This window comes from Papio anubis, chromosome 2, assembly GCF_008728515.1.
Source record: "Papio anubis isolate 15944 chromosome 2, Panubis1.0, whole genome shotgun sequence".
Lineage (NCBI taxonomy): Eukaryota > Metazoa > Chordata > Mammalia > Primates > Cercopithecidae > Papio > Papio anubis.
Genome location: NC_044977.1, coordinates 148,619,455 through 148,636,624, shown reverse-complemented (window position 1 = coordinate 148,636,624; position 17,170 = coordinate 148,619,455). Strand labels below are relative to the sequence as shown.

General features: G+C 41.9%; 1 protein-coding gene across 4 annotated transcripts in view; it reads right to left on the bottom strand.

Annotated features, from left to right (window-relative positions):
* The window catches only part of SLC9A9 (solute carrier family 9 member A9), a 588,523-nt gene that overhangs the window by 20,886 nt on the left and 550,467 nt on the right, over positions 1-17,170 (bottom strand). The window contains exon 15 of one of the 4 annotated variants that reach the window (XM_009201573.4): positions 14,190-15,920. The exons of the other annotated variants lie outside the window; for them this stretch is intronic. Coding sequence (XP_009199837.2) covers positions 15,886-15,920 — 35 coding nt within the window. The 3' untranslated portion in view covers positions 14,190-15,885. Of the gene's footprint in view, positions 1-14,189; positions 15,921-17,170 lie in introns of those variants that run through there. 4 annotated transcript variants of the gene reach the window in all.

The following is a 17,170-nucleotide window of genomic DNA, read 5'->3' as shown; positions in this document are numbered from 1 at the left end:
GTGGGCACTGGGCTGGACACTGGAAGGAAAGGTGGGAAAAACGGCAGCCATGGATCTCAGCCTGTTGGGATTTCCCTAGGGCAGGTCTTGTTTGCCCTTATACTTCCCTGTATATACAATCTCACTCCCCCTGGAAAGCCCTAGAGGCGACTACCTGTGCTAGAAATGCTTTACATTGCCCTCCGGCCTCACTGAGAGGCAAAGCTGCTCTCCTGAGACTGGGTATCACAGATAACTGTCTCCTCGGGCATACCTGTGAGTCTCTCCTGCAAGCCTCAACCCTGTCCCCTTGGTCCTCCCAAACCACTTTGGAAGGGTGCGTCACTCTTGAGTTGCAAGATTAAATGAATGTGTGTTTGGATAAGATGCTTTCAGGCCCAAGATCAAAGCCTTCACTGGCTGAGGTCTAGACCCCTTTCAGCGTGAGTATAAAACCTCCCTTTAGGGTGAATTATGGGTGCAAACAGAAAGTCCTGCCCATATCCACCGTATCAACACATCTTCTCAGGAGTAGAGCTCAGATGGCTCCTTGAAAACTGGCATGCTGAGAAAATGGAAAGATGTACTTTCTATTAAAACCATTCAAGTTTTGTTGGCACGAACAAGTATGATCCTTTGGCTAAATAAAACCACTAGAGAGCAAATTAAACCATGACTCATGATATTATCATTCTCTCCTTGTAAAATAATGTTTTGGTAGTTTGTTGTGTGTCCATTTTAATAAATAGTTCCAGGACCTTTTTTTTCTTTTTATTTGGTAAGGCACAGATCTGGATTTAAGCCAAACCCAGGGCAGGAGCTGTCCTGCTTGCCTTGCCACAGAAAGCAAGAGAAAGCATCGAGTCGTTACACAACTTCACCCTCCTAAATCAAACCTTCCATTTACTACGATTATTTATCATTGCTTTGTAATTGTGAACAGACAGCTGAGTGAAGCTGGAAGTCTATTCATTCTTTAAAGTGACATAAAGTGGCACTTGGAGTCCCAAACGATAATTGTTCTTTTCTCCTTGTTAATATCCAACTGCTGTTAGGAGTTCTGTGAAAGAAGATTCATTTAATGCCAGCTCCAGAAATTTCTGTGGGATTTGGCCCCTTCTATTTTTTTTTTTTTTTTTTTTTGAAATCCAATTTGAAATCACCCTCAGGAACTGGGAAGGCTGAATTGATTGTGACCTTCGGCCAGAATTATTCTCTAAATATTTTAGCAGGATGGAGAATTTTCCCTCATTTGTATCCCACCACTACCATAGTGGCCATGGGTGGGAAGTATTGACAGTTTCTAAAATATAGTTTCTTTGTAGACATTTCCAACTCAACCTGAGTCTTAGGAAACTGGAATTTGGAAAGGAAGCTGGATCTTATGAGATTTCTACTTCAACCTAATAGTACCTCAGTGTCTAGACATTCTCCTAATCATTTAAACACTTTTTAGAAAACTTGAAGTCTTATGGGAAGCAGCCTGCAATGCTGGGAGGGTCTCTGCTATCTACCCATGCATTCAGGGGCTTCCCTTACCTCAAAATGAAGTCGTCATTTATGGGTAATCTTCCAAGCCCAGCAATACTTGTGACAAAATGATACAGACAGCTCTATATGAAGTTTCAAATACCTTTCATATTCCTATTGATATATCACAAACGGGGCTAGGGAAGGTAAATATATGCTGATATCAATGATCCTTTCCATACTATTTCATCCATACTATGGATGAGGTCCTGCTATTCTCATCCCCAAAGTCTGTTCAACTTTCTGATGTTCTGGCTCAGAACTCTACTATATTTTAAAAAATCTAGGATACATGTGCAGAACGTGCAGGTTTGTGACATAGGTATACATGTGCCAGGTGTTTTGCTGTACCCATCAACCCGTCTTCTACATTAGGTATTTCTCCTAATGCTATCCGTCTCCTAGCCCCCCACATCCCAACAGGCCCCCTGTGTGTGATGTTCCCCTCCCTGTGTCCATGTGTTCTCATTAGAACTACACGATTAATGGTGTCTAGCATTTGTATTGCAGGCTCTGTGCTAAGTACTTTACATGAAAAATCTCCTTTAATCCTAGGAGATAGCTTTATCATTATCCTCATTTTATGGGTCTGGAAACTGAGGCATGGAGAGGCAAAGGAGCCAGCCATGGCTACATAAGTAGGAAGTGGTGAAGCCAGGATGTGAACATAGGCTGCTGCACTGTAGTCTAACATGCCCCCTCTTTAACTCGGGAGCTCAGTGCAGCGTGATCCCTTCCCTAGGCTTGAAAAGAGTTTACAGAGGCTCCTCTGAGAAAAGACCTCCACTTTTCTGCATTCCCTGAGGATGCTTCAGCAGCATCATACCTGAAGCTGTTAACCCAGTTGACAATAACTTGGGAGCTCAGTGGCATGATTCATGGGGCTCGGATTGGTTGGGAGCAGAACTAGCTGCAACTTGTTAGTAAAGATTTTCTACGAAGGGGGGAGGGGTTATTGGAGACTTCCATTTGCAATGGTGGCAGGTGTCCAGGATTTTTAAGGAAAAAGAAGGGGAGAGGACCATGGAACAGGAGCTGAGATCTCTCATTTTCCCCGCTTTCTATTAAAGTTTTGAGGAGGTTGTATTCATGAGCTGGGGTGTTTTAGCATTTTATTAATTAGAACACAGTTGAAGTATGAGATGTGGCTTATAAACCAGAGCCTAGGAGAGGCTGGAATATCAAGGTTAGTAACATGCCCAGAGCTGAAAGATTCTCTTCTCTCTCAACCAACAAAAGGGAGGTCAAGGTCATGGAAAAGGTGATGGTTTTAGAGGCTGGGAGATTTTCATATTCCATATGCCATCTGCTGACTGAATGCTAGTTATTTTCTCCTAATTGAGCTTCCTTTTTCTGTTGCTGATTTTAAGAGTGCTTTCGAAGGAGGGTATATGTGTGCTCTGGAGGCAGTAGTGGTAGGAAGGGGCGGGTATCTCAATAAACCTTTCCAGTACCTACTTGAGAGCTTTGGAAAAGCCTTGGGCCGGTGCACACAGAGTTGGTGGACATACAGGCTGTGACCTTCCTGCAGATTCGGAGAAGGCCAAGCCAAGCATTCCCAAGCTCCTTCTGTTGGCTTTGCAGGGTCACAGAAGCCCGATGCCATTCAGAGCTCTTGGAAGAAATCTGACATTTTGAAAGGAGTCCAAGGCATTCTCAGTACAGGCAGAGGCCAGGGTCTCCCAGATCATTCTTGTTTCCTGCCTGGTGACATTCCTTCCAAATCCCAACCCGCCTTTCAGCTGGGGCCTCACAGAATGTTCTTGCTCAGACTAAAGCTGCCATTGTTTTGTGCTGTGGAGCTATGTTCTTTTCTATTGATGCTTCCCAGTTTGGGGATGCGGCTCTAGATCTAAGCAGAGCTGGAAAGCAATCACACCAGATTTCAATGCCTGCAGATAACCATCAGAATGGCATCTTTTGGTGTTTTCCCCAGGAAGCAAATAACTCAGATTAACACCAAACTTTTTAGTATAATACTTCCTGGTGACTGACAGACTGTGAAACTGGTGCCAGTGCAGGTCACCTTTGGGTCATGATAGCCCATGTCATTAGGAATCTTAAAGCAACACGAGGCTCCACTAGTTCTGGACCTCACGAGGTGCGCGTCAGCAAAACTCTCCATGTCTCAGACCCTTCTCTGTCTCAGTACCTTGGTCACCACTGTCCCTACCTACCTCTTCCTCAGTAATTCAGAACTCAAAGGTTGGATTCTCTGAGACACTTTCCCTCCTCCTTCCTTCTGGTCCCGTGTGTGTGTGTGTGTGTGTGTGTGTGTGTGTGGAGCAGAGTGCAGAATAACTGCTGGCAAGTGCGGAAGGCCCAAGAATGCTCAGCAAGACAGCTCAAGATCTGCGCTGACTGGTAGGAGGTGGCAAAAGCTGATAACATTTCCTATTTTGTAGTTTGACCTTTGGCTTGGTAAGTTCACATCCTGAGTAAAGGTTTTGCTTTGCCAGTTTAGAAACTCACTAATAAAGCAAACTGATTTATTTGATGACTTCAAATAGCCTATCATGGGGTAGACATCAAAAAGTGCTATGGACAAGAAGGAAAAAAAAAAACAAAACACCCAAATTCCTTTACCCCATCTTTATACTCTGAAAGTCACCATTCCACTGCTTGCATTTGCTAGCTTCTCTTGTCATTCTGTTTCATTTGTATGATTCACAGGTTACTGAAGCTGAAAGAACCTGGAACAGATAGTCCATTGTTCTGAGTTATTCTAGCAAATTCTGTTTCTTTGCCCACACAATGAAGGAGCTGACTATACAGCTATTCCCTTAGGGTTTGGAATAATTCCCAATGCTGCTATTCATGAAGTCCAGTACAATTACTTTCCCATTTTCTGCTCAGCACCTTGTCCTTCAGTGCTAATGGAATAACAGTGAGTTCATAGAATTGTTACACCTACAGACCTTCTCGCTGTAATTAGGAATGGCCTAGGTGAAGAGGAGCATTCACATGAAGTGAACTGCAAAGGGGATTTTATAGATTAAAAAATTTCCCAGAGATAAGTGATCTGATTTTTCAAGAAGGGCTCAAAATTACACCAACTGCTTACATTCAAGTATAACTAGGATGGTATTCTCCAGTAGATTCTCGTCTGTAGAGAAAAAAAAAGTCTTCCTGGAAAAAAAATTAGGCTTTTGATCAATTTGTTTTTATTCAGAAAAGCTGAAGTGGAATTAATTTTAAATGTGGAGAACTGGTCATTGCTTCTACTGCTGACAATACTACAATAGGAAAAAATGGAACATTTCCTTCTGAACGGAATTGTAGTGAATTGAGAACTAAAGAGCTTATGGAAAATAGCCTTCAAATGATTATTTTTGTTTGCTTAAATGCTTGATTATGATGATTGCAATTTCAGCTATACACAGAGCGAGTATGGAGAAAAAAAAGCTAAGCCTAGGCTCCTGTTATAAAAAAAGAACAAAACAAAAAACAAAGAACATATCACATTATAAAATCCAAATGCCCATAGGTTTCTTGGGACTGCTAAGTATAAACACACAGCTCAGGTTCTACTTGTTTGCATTTTCGGGGCCCAAGAGTTCTTTTAGGATCTCTTGAAAAGACTGCCCTTGGCCCTGGGTCATTTTAACGACTTAGAAAGGAAACCTGAATTTTCTTACTTTGTGTACAAAGGCTAGTCCTCTGAATTACAAAAGGAAGACTTTGGGGAGCAAATAATACATCTTCAGCTGGCTCAGGTTCTAGACATTGGGCTCATTCTGGTCACTGACCCAGCTGGTTGTAGGGGCAATGATTTAATGATTGCTATAGACAGCAGATGCCTCCTGCTATAGCACCAGCTACCAAGCAGAGCCCTATTGGCAGTGATGGTCCACAAAGACGTTTTTCTTCTTTGCTTGGAAAGAGTACGATCGTTATAGAAATGTGGTCACTTTAATTTCTCACACCATGATCAAGATGAATAATATCAATAAAACTTGAGGCTAAGAACATACGGCCAAAAATGGTCAGATAGAAGACTAGAGGACTTCAAATGACATTGGAAAATCTAAGGACTATCACAGCAAGTTAAAGCTCTAATACCCTCTTACCTAAGGCAAAACAAATCCCATTGCCCCTCCCCTCTTCCAGCCTGCAAAATGCCCCTGGTATGTCTGGTGCACAGGGAAGCAGTGGCAAGTGAAGAGACATGGCTGGTGGGTGACTTAGGGAGCTGATGAATGACTGAGAGCATCCACTGTCAGACTTTAAATGCATTTTAGCCTGAGGCAGGACTGAGACCACCTGATGACAGCTGAGCTGTCAGTGGTAGGGATGATGGAGGCCAAGGGCTCTGTGATTAGGGTGGGTGTGAGGGATGCTTAAAGGGCCCTTGTCTACACCAGCTCTGTTGTGGGGCTAAACAGAGGAGCTTAGCATTGGAGGCTCAATTCACTGCATCCCAAACAACAGCAGCCAGTGATTCATCGTGCCAGTAACAAGGCTGCTCCGGTACAGTTTGACTTGGCTTTTTGTTTCATTTAGTTTCAAGAATGTTTCTGACAGTTATTTTTTTAAATGTCCCTTTGTCTTTACCCTTCCAGCCCTTAAGCATTGGCAAAGGCTAAGGACTCTGAGATGCAGCACGAGCACTTTATATTTGTCCTGTCCAAAACGAAGCTCACTGTATCGCTTTCTCCCAGATCTGTTTCTCCCTCTAATGCCCCCCATCTCATTGAAAATGTCATCATCCACTTTCATGCTCAAGCATGGGCACTGCCTCCAACTCTTTCCTCTCCCTTCTACACAACAGCCAATCCATCCATCAACAAGTTCTGTCTACTCACTTGCCAAAGACCTCCCCTATCCATCTATCCATCTGCCCATCCATCCATTCATCCATCTACTCCCTTTATCCCACAGCTGCTGCCAGCACCCCTCCCTTAGGTGGCTGCAGCCACCTTCCACTGATCTAGGGGCTCTGTTGATGGGGCCAGCTCCCTGATCCATCTCCCCTCCCATTCATAGCCAGAGAGGTTCTTCTGCAATGTTGACCAGATCATGAGACTCCCTGCTTACAACCCTATCAAAAGCTTCCTGTGGCCCTCAGAAGGAGTGTAAACTCCTTACCCTGAGACCTGTCTCCTTTGTAACTGCATGTGTTGACTTCTCTCTCTGCTCATCATTTGTACTTGCTACTTCTTCCACCTGAGTGTGGCCTTCACCACTGTCCCTCGCTATCTTGTCCTCAGTAATTCAGAACTCAAGGGTCAGATGCTCTGAGAAACCTTCCCTGACCCTCCCTTCTCTGGTCTTCTACAGTCTGCACCCATTATATCTCAGGGGTACAAGGGAAACCATGTAATCTATTGTCAAAACTAGGACAGAGTTAAAGGGGGCACCTATACATACCGTACATAAACAATAGGCATAAAATGGGATGGTCCAAAGCAAACCAGGATGTGTGGTCACTCCCTAATCATGGCATTTGTCACACCTGCCAGGCCTCCCCTACCTCACTTGGCAGACTGCAAGTTCTTTGATGACAGCGAATGCCCAGTTTTTAATACAGTTGCTTCCATAGTTTATGTTCAATACATATTTGCTAAATAAGTGAGCACAAGGATGAATGTGGCTGAAACAACAGGAATCTGGTCACGCGTTCCCAGACTTGAGTCTGATGGGAAGTTATGTGTCTGTAAACGCTGCCTGCAGGCCTCCGTATCTCATGGAGCTAGGCCTTTTCTATTTTATCTCTGATATGCTATCAGCCATCACACATAGCATAGAAAAGGGATGCATCAGATTGCCTTGCTAATACCCTCTGAATTCTGAATTCCAAAGCACATCTGGCTGAAATAAAGCAGACGGATGGGTCCCAAAGTGTGTTCCATGGCAGACAACTACGTTAATAGATGTTAAATAGGTTCTGGGTCCAAATAACTTATGAAAATTAAGCATCTTTCATTATTGCTGAGACCTTTCTAAACCCTGTGAAATAAACACTGTTCCTTAAATTTAGATCCAGCACATATCCCCTGCATCTCCCAGAATTCATGTACTATGGAACCTACTTTGAGAATCAGTAAAATCATTTTGCCCGGGCACCTCTGTTAGGTGACAGCTTGGAGTCTTTCAAAGGCAGGGCCATGCTTTATCTCTTCCCAGTGCCTAGCAAAAGGACCTGACACACAGTTGATGCTCAACAATGTTTGTTGCATGTGGCCTGGAATGTTGTACATTTAACTGAGGGTAGAAGTGCACGGGATTGGGTGAAGCCACGCAACTCTGCCAGGCCAGCACTTCAGGTGGCTTAGGAACAGGGAGGATTCTGACTTGCCCAAAAATGACATGGAGAATAGGGAGGTTGATAAAGCTCATCTTTCACATACCATCACCCTCCCTTTGAGCAGCACTCTCCTTGTCATCATCCCCTGTTCTGTCCCCACCTTCCCAGTGTCCACTCCCAGGTGATTTGGCTGTCAGTTTCTGCTCACCGAATGCTAAGCTGATGAGACTTAGCCTCATCCAGCCACATTTCCCTTAGATGGTTCCTGCTGACTAAAACCTTTCTGACCTCAAAGGAGAAGAGCTCAGGTGGTGGAAGGCTGGGAGGTAGGGTTTATTCCAAGCAGGAACCTGCCCACCATACCCTCACATCATCTCTCACTCTACCCACTTGTGAGGCTGGCCTTAATAATATGCCAAAGCCATGGGTTCTCTCTCTCCACCCGAAGGGGACAGTCAGAGGGCCTCTCAGGTCAGCGCTCAGAAAGGAGCAAGAAAAGGCTATTGGGCTGGAGACATCAGGAAAGGACAAACCCAACTTAAAATACCTAGTAATGGAGGAGAAAAAGATAACAATCAGAAAGTAAATCCAGCTCCCATGGACCAGGTTTAAAAAGTCTCTCTTGAAAGATTCTTTGCAACATCACTCTACTTTTAGTTTTTCTGTCTGAGGTGCCATTCCTTTTTCCAAATTGATTACATATTACAGAATGACAAAATTCCATAAAAGCACAAGTGGAATATCTTCCTTTTCCAATGTCCCTTTTCTGTTTTAAAAAGAGGAGAAAAGTCAGGAAATGCCACAGTGAAATTTTGCAGCGGAGCCAATACGAGTTTTAAATGAGTCCAGCTTGGGGGTCTCTCACCCTACACCTCTGCTCTAAGCCATGGGGATGGGCCCGAGAGGAATCCCCCATGTATCCCTGTGCTCTGAAAAAGAAGAGCCATTCTCCGGGCTTGTCCTGGTCTAACCTGCTACTCCAGCTGGATGAGTGGCCATGAGCCAGAAGCTTTAGAACCAGCAGAAGCCTCTCCATTGAGCTTGTGGGATGAGGACACAGAGCCAGAGGCCTTATATTTGGCATAGAAGCCCCTCGCTGGGTGCTGACATGGTGCTTGGCTACCATGGGACAAATAATGATGTGTGTAGCCTCATATTACTTCAGGTCAGGTTTGACCTCCAAGTAATTCCAGTTCCAGTCAGATTTGGCATGAAATGAATTATGAAACACTTGGTTTTCAGTACTGTTTGGGTTTCTGAACTACAGATAACAGCCTGTGGACTTACACTACTATTTCCATTGTACAGAAGAATAAACTGAGTATCAGAAGAGTTAGGGAATTTCCCTTGGTTCATATATTTGAGATCTGAACCCAACTTGGCCTAGTTTCAGAGCCCATGTTTTTTTCACCATGTCCTATTATCCTGTTACCTCTTGGCCACACTGAGGTCCTCTACTCTCCTGTGTTTGCTGAACAGCCCCTGTAGCTGGAGGTTGTCCTAGAGCTGTAAAATGAGGTGTGTGGAGTAGATAATCCCTTCCTATGATAATTAATTAATTATCAAATTAATATGAGGAAGGGACCTTATAATAATATGAGGTTCCTTCCCAACCTCATTTCCATAACGCTATGCAAACACATATTCTACTCTCTAAGATGGGCTCACAGCTGTGTGGACACCTAGGAAGACAGATATGACCCTTTAAGGATCTCTTGCAAAATGTAGGACCCTGCTGCCTTTTGGACCAAGTGGCATATATGATCCCTGAACCCTCTGCACCTTGATGACACTGTTCTGGCTGCAGCATAGGTGGTCTTAACTGAGACACATGCCTGGGGCTGGTTAATGCCGCTGCTGCTGGGGACATAAGGAAGACACTAATTGCACTAAGGCTCTTATTTCTCTTTTACTGGGGAGTTGGGGCAGGGCAGTAAGGAAAGAGGGTTGTCCTTTAAATTAGAGCATATGTAGGTATAAGTCTCTCTCCTATCTATCTATATTTTGGAGTGTGTTTAAGGAAACACATTATATGCATTCCTCTCCCTATATACCTCTATGCTTGTATCAATTCATAAATAAAATATACAGCTGCTCAGCTAAAATGTATCACTTGTCTGCAAGATTCCTCCTGCAGGTTAATGTCTCCTGCCAGGGGAGCTGCCCCGGTTTTCATTGACTTTCAATGACCTACTTGTATGCATTGGTTTAGGCAGGGCTTAACAAGTGGCCTGGCAGATATGTGCATCTGTACGTATTCTTCATTCTTACTTTATTTTAGTATTATATGGCTTTCTTCGGCCAAAAATCAATACTATGTGCACAAAGTTAGCTTTGCAATTATACTTTTTAATATGAAACCTGATATGAACAGAAATTTTTGGAAATGGCTGGGCAGGGGAGACTAATTCACACTGTTTATCATTCCATGGCTGTTCTGATATTGTCATAATTGGCATTTTCCCTATAATTGCCTTCAATATTGCCAGTACTTATAGGAGAGAGGACTTTCAAAATGAAATACACCTGGGGACTGGGTATTATTTTGGAAGTTCACTTTCTGTTGAATATGATCTGAGATGGAGTTTGGAGACTGAATTTTAGTATGTTACTGTCAATCACAGCTTATCTGGGTCTTACTTGGCCTGGAATCGGAAATTCTTGAATAATGTGACACTCAAGCATTGGGTAGTCTCAGAGTCAAAAGCTGGTTTAATCACTATGATCAGATTTTAAAATAAGATTACTACAGTATTTACTAATACTGAAGAATCCCATCTTTTAGCAAAAGTCAATGTTTTGAATGTCTCTGTAACCCTTGCAGAAAGTATTCATTGTTAAAACCAAGCATTCAGTTAGGAACCAGTGTTAAAAAAATGAATCTCATACACATCTATAAAAACAAACAGAACAAATACAATGAGATAATAAAAAATAAATTCATGTAAAATGTTGTAGAATATACTGAGCCCTAAGTCAAGCACTTGGTGCACTGAGAATAATTCTTTTTCTTATAAAGTAAATTACAAAAAGTTGGATTAAAAAATCAATGGACTATTATTTAGGTTCCATTTAATCTAGGTGCTTTAATAATGTCTTTCTGGCCAAATACAGTATTGATTTCTTATTGTTGTGGGATTCACTTAACCTCAAATAAAACTAAACTAAACTAAACCCAAATCGCCTACTCTTTCTTGCAATTGTTGTTTACAGCATGAAAGGACACATTGAATTTAGGCAACTGAGGGAGGAATGGGGAGCGATTTGGGAGCCTTGGCTTCTGTCTGCTTTCAACTGACAACAACACCTATAGTAGGGCAAGGCTGAAGTTCTTACTGTGCATTTTTAAATCTTGACGAGGCAAGGCACTCAATACGTATGCAACAAGGCAGCATAGAAATCTATTAAAAGAGCCTGCTTCAGACAAAATGAGGAGTTCCAGTTTCTATTTTACATGAACTTGGTGAGGAAATCAACTGGATCCTAAATTAGCTATCCAAATGATGCAAGAAAATAAATTTATAGACAAAGGAGGGCCTGGAGGGGTAGAGGGTAGGCAGTGGCAACCCCTGGGGGTTTGAGCCAGCTCCCTCTGATAGACCTTGTGTATGATAACTTCTAATAATTGCCCCTTTTAAATCTTACTTCCACTGAAATTCCCAAGTCAGTGTTGCCATTCTGCAGATGAAAGAACTGAGTGGTTAAGTTACTAGCTTTAGGTCACACAGCTCAGGACTGGGATTCCAACCTTGGTGTGCCAACATGCAGGTTCTTTCTACACATGGCCCAGGCAATAAATAGGATTATGTGTAAAGTAACATTATCATGAGGATTAATATTTATAATTTCAATTATTGTTTATTACAGAAAATTTTTATCTGCAAAATGAAGAGCCTGATCAGAAGATCATTGAGGGTCCTGAATAATCTTATTTAATGATTTGGCATTACTGGTTTAGAAAAAACTGACGTTACCTCTCGCATGCCCATGAGCTGAATCTGGTTTGCAGATTACTTTTGTTTTTCCTGCCTGATGTTTCAGATTGTTTTGGCCCAAAGTTAAAATAAACAGGAGAATTTATGTAAAAATCTGACTTCCAGTTTTTCCTGACAGATCAACTGAGACTGCACTCTTAAAAGGTAAGAGTGAGTTCTAAGTAGCAACAATTCACTTTAGATGTCTGCAGTTCTCCCCTTTGCCATAGTTCCCATCAATCCTTACTATACTCTGTTACTTGGTTCTTTTCTTCTTCTCAAAGTTATTTGCATGCCTTCCTTGCCCTGTAGGCATTTTAAGGTGGCTTTCCTGATGCAGACAGCAGTAAAAGCTACTAGAACAGATTTGCATTCAAGAACCTGCCATTCCAGTAATCAGGTCTATGATCTTGGGCTAGCCCATTAACCACTCTGAACCCGATTCCTCTTTTGTTATTAATACATGGGAACAATGAATGGTGTGGAGATGATTAAATAAAATAGTCCATAAGGTTATACTCAGTAGATATTAACTGACTCAAGACATTCTTAGAAAAACATTTCTTAAAGGTTGCCCCTATCACCAACCCACAGAGGATGTCATAACTGACAATGAGCCTTCAACCTCTCATATCCATCCTCATAGGTAACCTTTATCATCACCCACACCCTCTTGTAGGTCGCTTCTCCCTTCTTTCCTTCCCTCTCATTCATTTGGCTGAGTGACTTTTAATTGTGCTTTCAGACCATTTCCAATATTCCTGTAATTACATAGCAACATCTTTTCATAATACACAGTGGAAAAAGTGAGCAGAGAAGTATGCAAAGTCTCCTGCCCTCTCCTTAGCACCCTTTTACACAGCTGCTCATGGCACCCCTCCCTTTCAGAAATGAGGCCCCCATACTTTCTGGTATCGTGGCTCTTTCCTGCTTCCTTTTCTTATCACTCCTGTTTAAAGTGCCTGCAATAGTTAATAATGTGGCATTGCCCATCAGAGCTGGATAACTTTTTTCTTGAATTAATTATTCTGGTAAGAATTCTTAACAGGAGGTCTACCCTCTTCAGAAATCTTAAGTGCATAATAGTAGTATTGTTAACTGTAGATACAATGATGAATGATGAGTAGATTTCCTAGATACTATTCATCTTGTATAACTGAAGCTATACCAATTAAATAGCAACTTACCATTTCTCCCTCCCCAGCCTCTGGAAACCACTATTCTCTCTTTTTCTGTGAGTTCAATTATTTTGGATACCTCATATAAGTGGAACCATGCAGTATTTGTCCTTCTGTGTGTGGCTTATTTGACTTAGCGTAATGTCCTCCAGGTTCATTCTTGTTGTCCCATATGGGAAGATTTTCTTCTTCTTTAAGGCTGAATAATATTGCATTGTATGTATATGCTGCATTTTCTTTAGCCATTCATCCACCGATGGACACAGCTCAATTTCATGCTTTGGCTGTTGTGAATAATGCTGCAATGAACATGGGTGTGTAAATATCTTTTGGAGATTCTGCTTTCAATTCTTTTGGGTATATACCCAGAAGTGGGATTGCTGGATAATATAGTAGTTCCGTTTTCTATTGCAGCCGCACCATTTTACGTTCTCACCAACACTGTACAAGAGTTCCAATTTTTCCACATTTTTACCAACACTGGTTATCTTTCTCTCTTTTTTATAATAGCCATCCTAACTGCTGTGAAGTGGTATCTTATTGTGGCTTTGATATGACTTTCCCTGACTATTAGTGATGTTGAGCATTTTAAAAAAATATACCTGTTGGTCATCTGTACGTATTCTTCAGAGAAACATCAAGTCCTTTGCCCATTTTTAAATTGGGTGTTTTTTGGCTATTGAGTTGTAGGAGTTCCTTATATATTTTGTATATTAGCCCTTTATCAGATACATAGTTTGCAAATATTTTCTTCCATTCTACAGGTTGTCTTTTCCCTCTGATTGTTTCCTTTACATGCAGAAGCCTTTGGATATAGTCCCACTTGTCTATTTTTACTTTTGTTGCTTTTACTTTTGGTGTCATATCCAAGAAAGCACTCTGTAAACAAATGTCATGAAAATATCTCCCTATGTTTTTTCTAGGAGTTTTACAGTTTCAGGTCTTACATTTAAATCTTCATTTTGAATTGATTTTTGTGTGTGTGTGTGGTGTAGGGATCTGACTTCATTGTTTCGCATGTGGATATCAAGCTTTCCCAGCGCTATTCATTAAAGAGTGTCTTCATTCTCCATTGTGGGTTTTGGCACAATTGTCAGAGATTAGTTGACTGTATATGCATGGTTTTATTGTGTGAAAACATATAGGCCAGAGGATGAGAAACTCTCTATTTTGGTCCATTTATCTATTTTTATGCCAGCATCACACTGTCTTAATTGCTCTAGCTTTGTAGTATAATTTGAAATCAGGAAGTGTGGTATCTCCAGTTTTTTTCTTTTTTTCTCAAGATAGCTTTGGCTATTCTTGGTCTTCTGTGGTTCCATATGAATTTTGGGATTGCCTTTTCTATTTCTGTAAAAAAATGCCATTGGAATTTTGCTTTGCTAGTATGGACATATTAGCAATATTAAGTCTTCTAATTCATGAACACAGCATGTGTATACATTTGTGTCTTTTAATTTCTTTCATCAACGTTTTGTAGTTTTCAATGTATAAGTCTTTCACCTACTTGTTTAAGTTTATGCCTAAGTATTTTTTGATGCCATTATAAATGAAATTGTCTTAATTTTCTTTTTGGCTAGTTTGTTGTTGTATAGAAACACAACTGATTTTTATATCCTGTAACTTTATTGAATTCATTCTTGACTTTAATAGTCAGCCATGATTGTGATGTATATGCCTGGAAAAGGCAGTGGGAGTAGACCTTGGAATCCTAGTAGTGACAAGTAAATGGTAACTGTGGGGTTGGATGCAGGTTTGCAAGGAATCTCAGGTCTGACTTAACCTCAAACAAGAGGAAAAAAATCAACCATGAAAGCCCTTACAGAAAAACTGAGTTGCATTTTGTCAATGCAAAGAATGGCTTTTTTTCTTGCATGAATGAGAAAGGCTAAGACAAGATTTTTACTTTCCCTGTTGAGTTCTATATTATGTTTAGCCATTTGGACCAAGTGTTGGAAGGGATTCCCCCAGCGTTGATGTTCAGGTTAGCCACTGTGTGTCCATTCCGTGGATGAAGATGGTGATTGGGAATTGGGTGTTGAGAGGTTGTACTCGGGCAAACACACAGGGAAGGAAGTCCATATAGATCTGCAACCTAGCCCATGTAGACCCTCAACCAGGTGTCCATCTCTGCCTACGATTGAGTGAGCCAGTGACCATTTTGTTCTCCTTGCTGGATCATAGTCCAGAGCCTTGATGCATTTAGTGGCATGAACACAAGCTCTTACTGGGGAGGATGTGGCTCACTAGCACTATCTTCATTTCCCAAGTCTGAGGTATGGCAAATATATTCCCTAGTCTTCTAAAAACCAAAGCTCAAGGCTGCTCAGTAGGGCATTGGCAATGCTAGACCTGCTGCCTTGGAACAGATGCTGCTGGTTAAGAATAGATTTCTAAGTGTTTCAGGATGCTCAAGTATAGCTGAACTATTTCACTTTTCATGGCTGGTCTATTCTTATACTTTGAAAGCAGCTTCCACAGTGAAGTGAGAACACAGAACATAACGGCACAGGACCTTTCCCAAAGACAAAGAAGATGATTGAGTTAGGCATCCCTGGGGCTTTGAGTAGGCAGATCTCTCATGAAAGCTTGCTCTGGGATTTCTGGAATCCAGTCATTCTAGATAGTATGTGTCTTAAACTTTTTACCTTTTCTGCTGGAGGGAAAAGAATGTAGGTGTATAGGCTATGGAACAAATCCTGAGGCCACCATTGCCACTTTGTGATCTTATTCAAGTCACTTCATCTTCCTGGGTCTTAGTTTCCTCACTTCTCAGAGATCATTGTATTAAATGCAGTGATGGGTGAGCAAGGTATGTAGGCCTGTATTATTGTATGCTTGGTTCCTGGCATACAGTGGGTGCTCAAGAAATGTCAGTTCTCCTTTCTCTTTCTGATGCTTACATTTTTACTGTCCAAGCAGAAAGTGGGTTGAAAATGTGGAAAGAGCATTTAAAATTTTATCTGTTAGCCATCATTTACTTTCTCCTTCCCAGAGCATTACAGCTCTTTCCTAAAGGGTAAAAAAAAAAAAGACCATAAGAAGATTAAAACCAGCATGTAAATTTCAGCTTAGTTCAAAGCTAAGCCCCTTAAGAAACCTTTATTTGCAGAGCAGCTCTGCATAGGAGCTCTGAGCAAGCACAGGGCCATCTGGGGCTGCTTGCCCTAGTGGACTGGTTCTCAAACTGGCAACCATCAGAATCACTTGGAGGGCTTTTGTTAAAAAGCTTGTTGGGGGGACCTACAAAATTTTTTCTTTTTTTGAGACAGATCTTGCTCTGTCGCCCTGGTTGGAGTTCTGTGGCGCGATCTCGGCTCAACTGCAACCTCTGCCTCCCCAGTAGCTGGGACTACAGGTACCTGCCACCTCGCCTGGCTAATTTTTTTGTATTTTTAGTAGAGACGGGGTTTCACTGTGTTAGCCAGGATGGTCTCGATCCCCTGACCTCTTGATCGGCCTGCCTTGGCCTCCCAAAGTGCTGGGATTACAGGCGTGAGCCACCACGCCCGGCCACACATTTTTATTTCTTACAAGTTTCCAGATGATACAAAGCTCCTGGTTATGGGCCCATACTTTGGAACCACTGCTTAGTGGGAGGAGGCATGCAGGCAGTTGGGACCCCTGGGTTCTGAGCCTTATCCTGGCTTTAAAGAGCTGGATGACCTCAGGCAGGTCACTTAAACCTTAGAAGACACAGTTTCTCTTTTGTCCAACAATTGGCAAAAAGCATGATTTGGGAAAAGCATAATTTAGAGCAGCGCTCCCTAATCTTTTTTCTGTAGTGGGTGGCCATCCCAGATTCTGTTTGAGGGCTGAGGGGAACAAATGTCTTGGCACTTGTGGCCCATTTGGAATGTTTGGCACACAGGTTGAGAAAGTCTGACTGAGTGGTTAAAAGCATGTGCTTTTAAGTCCTGGAAGCGTTAGGGTAAGTCCTCACTTTGCCTCTCCAGGTGGTATTTTGGCTGTTTTACTTAGATCTGAGCCTCAGTTTGGTCATCTGTGAAAAGGGACAGAGTATTTGCACCTATATCATAGGGTTGTGGTGAATATCAAGAGATAATGCAGGTAGAGCACTTGACATGCATATTAATTCTTATTAGCTGTTTTCATTTCTACTTCTAAAATTCTGTGATTTGCTCTCGTGCCCATTCTGCACCTCACTGGAAGAAGGAGATGAACCTCTCCAGTGTTTGGAAGTGTATACACTTTTTTAGGGGGAGTGAGGAGTGCTTTAAAGGAGTGCTTTAAAAGAGTGC